This window comes from Rutidosis leptorrhynchoides, chromosome 6 (assembly GCF_046630445.1).
Source record: "Rutidosis leptorrhynchoides isolate AG116_Rl617_1_P2 chromosome 6, CSIRO_AGI_Rlap_v1, whole genome shotgun sequence".
Taxonomy (NCBI): domain Eukaryota; kingdom Viridiplantae; phylum Streptophyta; class Magnoliopsida; order Asterales; family Asteraceae; genus Rutidosis; species Rutidosis leptorrhynchoides.
The window spans coordinates 165683334-165694385 of NC_092338.1; the positions used below are offsets into that span (position 1 = coordinate 165683334).

Here is an 11052-nt window from a genome sequence, read left to right on the forward strand (position 1 = left end):
TACAACGAATAAAGATGCAGACGGTGATAATGTAACTTTTTTATGTTTTTCCCAATTATTTAGTGGTAAAACTGTTAATACATATTTGGAACCGGATAGAATTGAAGGGGATTTTAGAGATGTTGAATGCTAATAATGATTTATTAGCTAATAGGTTTCATCGAATGATTAATGACCATTGAATCAAAAGGTAAGATGAAGTAATTAATTGATCTAATGGTGATTAACGACCCGCCCAATTTTACCACATTGACAAATAGTTATATATGGTATAGTTTTAATAGGTACGACGAATACCACACAATTATGTGTCTCCTAAGCTCCAAAATTGTAGTTATGATGATAGTAAGTAAACCATCCCTAAGGAGAACCGATGTACTCCATTTCGAAAACCATGGAAGCTATGAAATACGTCTAATTGATGTTAATAGTGTGTTGGATTTATAAACGTATATTTATAACTGTAGCTGATGTATAAAGCTAGTTGTTGAATGAACTTATCAAAAAAGGGATATTGAATCAAAGTATTGAAAGAGAATAATGTGTAATGTAATTAAATATGACTCACAAGTGACTTTACTCTATATTACCAATTTCCATACTGTACCTTAGACACAACACAAGCATCTCAAAACGAACATGTTAACAGATGAGTCTAGGATGAAAGAACTATACGAATAGTCACTGTAATCTTCCTTTGAAAACAAAATCCATATCCATATGTATATGAAAGAGTAGCATTTAAAATAAACAAAATTCAAATTCATATGAAAGAATACTATCCAAAATCCAAAATGACCTTAAAAGGTAATCAAAATCAACAAACGTGTTTAAGTAGCATAAGCATGAAAAGGCAAATTAGACGATTGTCTTTGGTTCTGTTAAACATGGCCTTCATCATTCAAATCATCAACGAAAATAACTGCACCATTTTTTTCCCCATTCACACCTTCAACAAAACCTCCTCCAACAATCTCTCCAAGACTGTTAATAGTTGTAAACAATATTAGTTTTTATAGTTGTGTATGAAGTAACATGGCGTAAGTTAAATGATTTTATTTTATTTAAAGTGTCTTACGCAAGTGTGTAGTCCACTACAGAATCAATCTCATCATCTATGAAAACTCGGGTCACGTTGGTCTTACAATTTATATGACAAATTGCTAAATAAAAGTAAAAGTGTAACGTAAAACATAATTATAAATGTATGAATCAAATGCGAAGGTAGATGACCCGTTTGGACCCATTTAGCCCAAGACCCGTTTCAACCTGTTACCAAATCCATTCCGTTTGACCCATGACCCGTTTTAACCCTTTATATAAACCAATCAAACTGACCCGTTTGCCAAATAGAATTGCAACCCATAGATATAATAACTACTTAAACTTGCTGCAAACGTGTAAAGTTTACCTGTGAAGCTGGTCGGTTCAGAATAATTATAAACACAATAAAAGCGGGCGTAAAACCCGCCCAGCTACAACAAAAACTAAGTTTAAAAAAACTCACCATTCAATCCCATTTCGTCCCTTAAGTTGCTCATTGGTAACCTACACATCCCAATCGAAATCAATGGAATTAGATGCCACCCACTTCCACTCCAAAGTACCTGCATCGTCACATAAATACATATGATACGTCGCACAGTGAAACGGATTATATGAATATATATATAGATGCCCATAAAAGGCTTAAAACACATCATTCATCAAGTCACATACATCCATCGACAGTTAGAAAACGTCAGAATAACTTAATTAAAAAAATAAAAAATGATTCACCAAATCACATACCTCTATCGTTTGGAAAGTTCAATGTTTTATCCTGCATTCGAACCACGTATTATTTCTGTATGACGACAACACAAAATTAGGGTTAACTAATAAAAGATATTTATTAAAAAATTAACAATAATTCTGACAATCACATAACAATAATTCTAACAATCACATAACAATCTCTTCAAGACTGTTAATAATTGTAAACAATATTAGTTTTACAGTTGTGTATTGTAACAACCCAACCCGTTAACCAACCAATAAGGCGAAATAATTTTTTTTTTTGCGGGAACAGCATATGGCGCGGCGCGCCAAACTTGCCTGTCCAAAAAGTCATGAAATGCGAAAATGTTTGACCACTTCCCGATGTATTTAGACAAGACTCTTTTCACAACCTATTCATATATGAAAAACTAACACGTTCCATTCATAAAATAAGTTTTACGAAGACCGGGCCCACATTGGCCGTTTTACGACTTTCGTACGAAAATACAAGTTTTCAACCACATGATTTGTAATACAAAATAAAGGCCGAGCATGGTGATTGGGGATACGCTACCCAATCATAATCAATCCAAAAGCAAGCCTTCTAAAGCAACTACGCAAGTCCACTAGTCCCCGCTTACCCGAGCCTCCGCATCCATGCAATCTATGAAAAAGTCAACAACGAGAGGGTAAGCTAACGCTTAGTGAATGCAATACTTATACATATACATATGTAATTTACCTACACGCATCCACTTACAATACCATGCAAACAAAATGCATAAACGAGCTAGCAACACCAAACATACGACTAGCAACAACGTTAGTATATAAATCGCCACAATAATATACTAAATCACAATAATGCATAAATATAACAAACCGTTCCCCGCTATGGCACTACCGACTTGTAGACGACCATTAACGTCGAGTCTCACTCGTATGATGTCACCGACTTGTGACTCATCGTAAGGTGTCACCGACTTGTGAATCACCATGTGGCATCACCGACTTGTGAAGCCCCACCTAGTGTCACCGACTTGTGAACACTAAGAAATGTCACCGACTTGTGACTCATCATAAGGTGTCACCGACTTGTGAATCACCATCTAGTGTCACCGACTCGTGAACACTACGAAGTGTCACCGACTTGTGAATCACTTCCCCAACTTATGGTATCACCGACTTGTGAACCATCAACCAATTACCAAAGGGGTCACCGCCTCGTGAACCACCATGAGGTGTCACCGACTTGTGAGGCACCTAACGAGACACTACCAACCCGTAGTTCTCTTCACCCTTAACCTCAATAAGTCACCATCTTGTGACATAACGCCCAATACTCACGATGTGGCACCAAAGGCCCACATCGCGTACGAGTAAATAAACCACATACATACATGTATAAATATTCCACTCACCTTGTCGCCTTGAAGAAATGCCACCGAATAATCCGCAACACACCGATGGAATGTACCTATTCCATTATCACAAACACAACAACACAATTAGGGTGGATTTACAAATCAACCCAAATTGACAACTAGTGCAATTTCGACCCAAATGCACTTCCAAGCACAAACCGTGCCCAAACTAACCAATAATCACTAACACAAGTGAGAATGGTCCTAATACGCCAATTAGACCCAATCATAGGTGTTAAACACCTATCTTGCCCAAAATGGCACTTAAACACTAATTTGACCCATAAGAAGTCAATATCACGCCATTAGCAAGTTTTGACACAAAAACATATTTAACTCGGTTCTATGCTTCAACTTAATCCATTTTAAGTTTATAAACCTTATTAAATCGGCAATTGAGTCATAATCATCAACAAACCCTAATTTTGACTCTAGTCAAAATTAGTCAACCATAAGAACCCTAATGGTTTTCAAAACACCAATAATCACTAACACTAGTGATTATACACCATTTACAAGTCTTAAACATGGTTAAATCATTAACCAACCCTAAACCCACTAACATCAACAATAACTAGTTACAATTACCCATTTCACCTCCTAAATGGGTTTTATAACTAACTAGTTCAAAACCCTAAACTTGAATATCAAATTACAAAGATGAAGTTCGGAGTTTGAACTTACCAATACCGCCAAAATGATGCCGTTGACGAGTAGAACAACTTTAATACCCGAGGTTTGACCCGAAACACCCTTCTTCTTCTCCAATTGGAGCTCTCTCTCTCTAAAACTCTCCTCTCACTCTAGGGTTTGAAGATGAGAGTGTTTGATGAGTGAAAATGAGCTCCAATGGAGTTCTAGATCAATTTTGGTGACCCTAAACCGACCCTAAATGAAAAGACCAAAGTACCCCTCATTTAAGCCTTTTAAAAAGGCTGAAAATTGCATCAGACGGGTTCGGCGCGCCGCTCCGAAAGGTGGAGCGCCGCTCCAACCTACAGGTCAGTTTTCAGAAACTTGTTTTGGCCATAACTTTTTGACCGTAGCTCCGTTTTCGATGAATCAAATATCGTTGGAAACGTAATAAGATTTCCTTTCCAATGGTAAGGCTTTGAAACATCAACACAAACTTTATTTGGGGTTGAAAAGATACGTACACACCTTGCCACTTCAGACAACGTCCAGTTTCCTTCGGCGTTCGAGCAAGCAACACGTACACTTCATACACGCATCGTACACCATAAATACATTATGTACAATAAATATTTGGGTCTTACATGTATGAAGTAACATTGCGTAAGAAAAATGATTTTATTTTATTTAAAGTGTCTTACCTAAACCCTAAAATCTAAACCCCAAACCCTAACCTAAACCCTAAACCCTAAATCTAAACACAAAACCCTAAACCTATAATCTAAACCCTAAACCTTAAATTTAAACCCTAACCTAAACCTTAAACCCTAAATCTAAACATAAAAACCTAAACTAAAATCTAAGCCCTAAACCCTAAAATCTAAGCCCTAAACCCTAAATCTAAACACAAAACCCTAAACCTAAACTCTAAACCCAAAAATCTAAACCCTAAACACTAAATTTAAACCCTGAACCCTAACTTAAACCCTAAATCTAAACACAAAACCCTAGACCTAAACTCTAAACCCTAAACCTTAACTCTAAACCCTATAAACTCTAAACCCTAACCCTAAACCCTAAGCCCTAAAATCTAAACCATAACCTAAACCCTAAATCTAAACCCAAAACCCTACACCTAAACTCTAAACCCTAAAGCTAAACCATAAACCTAAACTCTAAACCCAAAAATCTAAACCGACCTTATCACGCTTTCTTGACAATCGAACAGGAATCGGGTACATCTTAGCAATGACAAGCAGGCTTGTGACTTGACGGGAAATAATTGATCTGCACAAAGATAGATAAACACAAACTCAAGACTATACTTGAAAAACGGGTCAGGTTGAGTAGGTTTGGGTAACAAGTCAAAATGGTTTTGGGTTAAATGGGTCGTTGATCAAACGGGTCAAATTTTTGAATGGGTCAAATTTTTAAACACATCCAAATGGGTCAGGTTGGGTTGGGTAACGGCTCATGGGTCAAATGGGACAAAAATATATTTCAGATATTATTTATATTTATTGTTTATTATTATTTATTATAGTAATTATAAGTAAGAAGCTGATAGGCAAACAAACTAACAGTGATGTGAATCAAACCTGTAGTTCGTCAGTTACTATACACAACTAAAGTGACAACATTTTCACCAAAAAGCAACATGATTATCTATTTTAACAACAAACTTAACAAAGTAATGTTATCATAATAGAAGAAAGAAGATGATATTGCAACCAAAAGAATCAGTAACACCCAACACACACACACACACAAAAAAAAAAAACTCTATCAAAAATAACAAAATACCAAGTCAACACAAAATAAACATATCATATTAAAAAAAAAGCATGATATTCTGTACGCTTATTATATTGTGTAAATTTGTAAATATGTTCGATTATATATATTAGTTTAGCATGATACTTTACAAAGTTAATAATATAGTGTTTGTTTATCTCGCAGGAAAAAGGTAAAAAAAAATTGATTTGGAAGTGGAATTCAGTTTTAACTGAAACCGGACTGAATTCAAAATCGGTTTTCTGTTTGGTTGCGAATTCAGTTTTGATATTTGAATTCGCTTTCGGTTCGGTTGTGATTTCTAAAGTTTCGAAATTGAGAAAACCGAACCGAATAAAATCGAAAGCCGAACCGATTATAGTTCAACCCAAAAAGTACCGAACCATACTGTGAACCAAGTCGATTAAACTAAATTCAAATCAACTGAATTGAATGGACTTTGAATGAAGAGTGATTCGTACACTACCAAAGTTTGTCCATACCACCACTAAAGCTGCTTTAAATAGTTGTACTGTGTAACTAACATGTTTAGTGATGTACCGATAATTTTGATGGTATAAGGATCATCACCCTTTTTTGAATTCTATGAAACAACGCCTCGTTTCATATACAAGTTGTATATTCGAAAACCACATAAACCGAACCATGGTCGCCACTGATTACTCTTTTCTGGTCGCATATTTTTTCACTGCAATGATCATATATATATATATATATATATATATATATATATATATATATATATATATATCACTTTTCGGCTACCAAATGAGAAACTGTTCCAAACTTTGATGATTTATCAAAAACTGAAAATCACTTGAACAAAACATTGTAACAAGTTTCAACTTTAAAGCACGGTCACCACTGATTAAGATAAAACTGGGCTGGATCAAACCAGTATCAAGAATAAGAATAACAAAACCATAAGTGACCAATTTAAACTGGTTTGGTTCTTGTTTAGAACCAGAACAACCAAAACCCAACTGAATCATATTAGATGCTCTACTATTTGCAGATAGAATTACACATGTCAATTAATTAAATGACAAAAAAACAAGTTGCAGTACACAATAAATTAGATATAGTAGCTATAATATTAGTTGTTTTTTATTCAAGATTTGGTTTTTAGCATCAATTTGTTTCTTGATCATATCTGCATTATGAGGAGGGAGCTTGCAAGGAGGGTTTGATGAAGGGGAAGCAGTTGATCTTTCGAGGACCCCACGTTGTATTTCATTAGCATAACAAAGCAGAGATTCACGACATTCTTGTAAAGACGTTGAAGGCCGAGTTGGCTTGAAATCTTGCAGCTTAGCGTACTCGGATATCAAATGGTACATATAATCATACACGCCATCAATAGTCAATTGCTCCATATAATCTTGCACAGATTTTCCTATTGTTTTCGCCTGTCAACCACCCAAAAGAATTAAAAAAAAAAAAGAAAGATATTCCATAAGTGTCAAATTGGATGCAGGCTGGTTGAGGGACAGCCAATATGTCAAAACGGGTATTAATTCATGTGGGTCAGAACGGGTACCCAGTTTGTTTTAACATGCAAGCAGTGATTTTTTTTTTGGTATTTTTTACATTGTATTATATATATTATATACATATATACATATTATATTTTTAATAGGATAGTAAAATTACATGATGTCGCTCCAATTACGTCACAAATTAACAAACACATTCTCTCCAATGAGGCTTGAACCCACAACCTCCTGGTTGATGGCTTCTTATTATACTATATTTTTTGAGAACAGCAGTATTTGCATCACCCAGAGGGGACTTAACCACATTCGCGCTCATATGCCACCCACTCACACGTTAGAAGGAAACTCCTCACACACCATCACGCAATGCGTACCCGGTGTGATTTGGGTTAAACCGAGTAGCTTACGGCATGCACCTTGTCACCACAATATGCACTTTGTCACCACAACAGAACCCTGGAGAAAACCTCCCCCCAAGGATTCGAACCTGCATCGATTCTTTCACGGATACAGGCCCGCAAACAACATGAGGCCTTTTGCCACTAAGCTACTAGCTCGGTGGCTTTCCTATTGTACTATATATATATATTTATTTTTTTTATGTTTGGGTGGTTTTATGCTTTCTAAATAAACATTGGGTGATTTTTGACCCATTTGACCCGTTTCAAGTTCAGCTACTTTTTTCCATTACTTATACTCATTTGGCATGTTAGAGGAAAAGTAGACCCAAAGCAACTTACAGCCCAATAAACAGATCGAATTGTGACCTTAAGAATGTGTCAACTGTCTTATCTGGTAATGATATTGCAATTGTTTCCTTTTCTTACGACATTTTAAAGATTAATATTTTCCTATTAACACAACCAACACTAACACTTTCAATATAAAACAATCCTATTTAAGTTTGGATTAACATATGACTCATGTATAGCTTAAGTTAAGTAGTCAAACAATTATCCTAAACTCTATACTGCAGTTAAAACTACTCATATAAATAAGTTAGAAATTACCTCAGTTGGGTGTAAATTACCCCAATCAACCGCAGTTTTAATCGACGGACATATATTTTCGGGGGAAATTGGCAAGTAATTTTTCATAGGCGAGAGTCCTCTGCTGAAAAAGTCTTCATATTTCGGGTTAATTATGAGAGGAACACAACCACATGCCAAAATATACTTTAAGCTTACAGACCAAGCATACCCCTCGGCATATATCTTATACCTGCATAACACATGACCACATTTCAATACAGAAACATATAAAAAAAATACCTTTAAACGATCACAAAAATCAACAAACTTGTAACTTACCGGTTATTGCACTGGTCAGATAATTTAGAGTGCTTGAATCCTTCTGCTATTTCAAGTGCCCAAATCTGTAATAAAATGCTAATATCAACATCTCAATTATCAAATCTTTTGCTATTTTTAATAAAAATAAGATGTACCTGACGCATTATTTGCGCTCCCCATTTATTTGTATCATTACATTTCAACAAGTTTTCTCGAACTGGAGAAAGAACATCCGGATTACCTTTCCAATATGCGTAAGGTAATTTGTTCTCCCAACTTGTTACATGTGAACCTCTTTTAATGTTGTCGAATTCATCTTGCCAAGGTCCCAGGTTAACTTCTACCCTGATACAATATATATCCGTCAGCATAAGTTAATATAAAAAGGTCTTACCCCTAAATTCATCCCTGCATTTTATAGCAGTAAAGCTTATAGTTTCACCTTTGTGTTTTATTTGTGTTGGGTAACATTTCAACTTTCAATATGTTTTACAAACTGTTACAGTATCCATTCACTTTTTGTTTACAAGTAAAACGGCCAAGGCTAGCCGTATAGCGATCAACGAGATCCTACATCCAAATTTCTTTAGATTTGAAACACGTGCTAATCCTTTAGTCTGTGGCAAATCCAGGATTTAAACATGAAGGGTTTCGAAATATTTTTTTAAAGCTAATTATATTTTAAGGGTACTTTAGTAAGTGGTTGTTTACCTTCAAAAACCATAAATCCAAAAAATATATGGGTCATATAGTTTAATTTAGTGGCCTCCTATACAATTTGAAGGTTACTTTGTAAAAAAAATAAAAAAAATCAAACCATGGGACCCACTTATATATACATAGAATCACCCATGCCTTTGGTCTAGTATTTGAAAACTTCAATATAAACAGTGAAGAAACAAACTCATTTATAGTATAACATACACTTGATGTCTAAACAATATAAAGGCTGACCATATTCTAAGGGGAAAAAAGTCAACATTTTAGAACCCTAGATTCAAATAAACAATTCTTAAACCCTCAAAGTCTTGCAAAACTTCATTAATTTGCTTCTCTTTCCATTTAGTTATTTACACTTATCCTCTTTACCATATCCAATACACACAAATTTCAAAGATATGTTAGTCAACTACTACGTAGTTATTATCATGAAAATGGAATTGAACCTATGACCTCTGCCTTTATGCTGCACGTCCCCACCACTAGGCTACAATGCCCGGTCAGTGGGGGCCGCCAGAGGGTCAGTTACCCTTTTTCATACATATACAAGATTCATATATACTTTTTATTATAAAATGAGCAAATTAATAAAACTTACCAACCCCAAAAGGACCAATCAGGAAACGGGATGTCGAAATGATTAGTCGTGGTGCAATAACGAAAGATGGGTAAAGGCATACCCGAATGTACATTCCTATCAATAATAGGCCGGTCCATACAATCAAACATTAAATCCACATCCGGAATACTCCCCGGATACCTTTTAAGAAGCTGCAACAACCCCCAAATCGTAAACAAAGCTCTACTTTGCACACAATCATAATAATAATCCACATATAACTTTCCACCAATAATCACAATCCTTAAAGAAGCAAACTTCTTAGCTTCCATTAAACTAGCATATGAAATCCTAATTTTCGACCATGGCTCAAGATCATGATGTATCCATCTATAAAACTCAGGGCATTGTCCTGATTCATGAGTGTACATAACGTGTGCATCGTTAGACCCTGACTTACACGAAAGATAAGAGCATTGTATAATTTTCGAAGCTGTAGCGAATTTCGTTTGGTTTTTGAAAATTCGGGCAGGAAATAAATGCCAAGGAGTTGGTTGTAAGTTGTGACCTATAACAGTTTTTGTTTGTATAGCCATGTTTTCCATCTGCGGTACAAAATTCAACAATTCACAACTTAACACACACACACACACACACACATACACATACATATACAATTATACATATACATATGAATAAATAATAAAATAATGAGTAATGAATAATGAATAAGTAGGGTTGAGAATGAAACGTACCTGAAAGAAAATAAGAATGAGGATAGTGAAGATTAACAAGAGAATGAATAAACGAGGAAGTGGAAACAGGGTTTGGGCTGTTTTTCTGGAGAATAACCCCATTTTGATATTGTTAATTTTGATTCTGAATTTTGATTTGATATAAGATTATTAAAAGTGAAAACAAAAAAATAAAAATGGAAATGAAAAATGGTAAGTGGAAAGAGGAGGGTGAACTAAATAACTAACTACTTATAGAGAGAGTACTTTAATTGAGACTTGATAGTAGAATTAGCGTTTCCCGCATCCTACTCCAACGACCGACTTTTTCTCTCCAAATTCCAATGACCTGTTATTTACATTTTACCCACCTTCTATTCATGATTTTCTAAGTTAGGCTAATTTTACAACAATAATTATTGGTCTTTGGTCCCACTACTGGGCGTGTAACGTTAGTTTTTAAAGCAAGCATTGTATTATACGGACAATGTTAAATGTAGCTTTTAGATCAATTCTATCGCAGCGTCAGTCCCACCTCGTCAGTTTAGTTGGCAAAACTGACAAAAAATAACGGGGCGTCAGTTTTAGTCAGTTAGGGGCGTTAGTTGGATCAATGACGCAAAAAAAATGTCAAATCAA

At 35.2% G+C, this 11052-nt stretch overlaps 1 protein-coding gene across 1 annotated transcript; it reads right to left on the reverse strand.

Annotated features, from left to right (window-relative positions):
* Positions 1-6618: 6618 nt before the first annotated feature.
* LOC139855743 (uncharacterized) lies at positions 6619-10740 on the reverse strand. Its single transcript, XM_071844994.1, has 6 exons — positions 10435-10740; positions 9719-10284; positions 8556-8745; positions 8419-8483; positions 8119-8329; positions 6619-7021 (listed from the first exon to the last, which is right to left on the reverse strand). The coding sequence occupies exons 1-6, from the start codon at positions 10534-10536 to the stop codon at positions 6701-6703; spliced, it is 1455 nt and encodes a 484-aa protein (XP_071701095.1). The 5' UTR covers positions 10537-10740; the 3' UTR covers positions 6619-6700.
* Between the last annotated feature and the right edge of the window lie 312 nt (positions 10741-11052).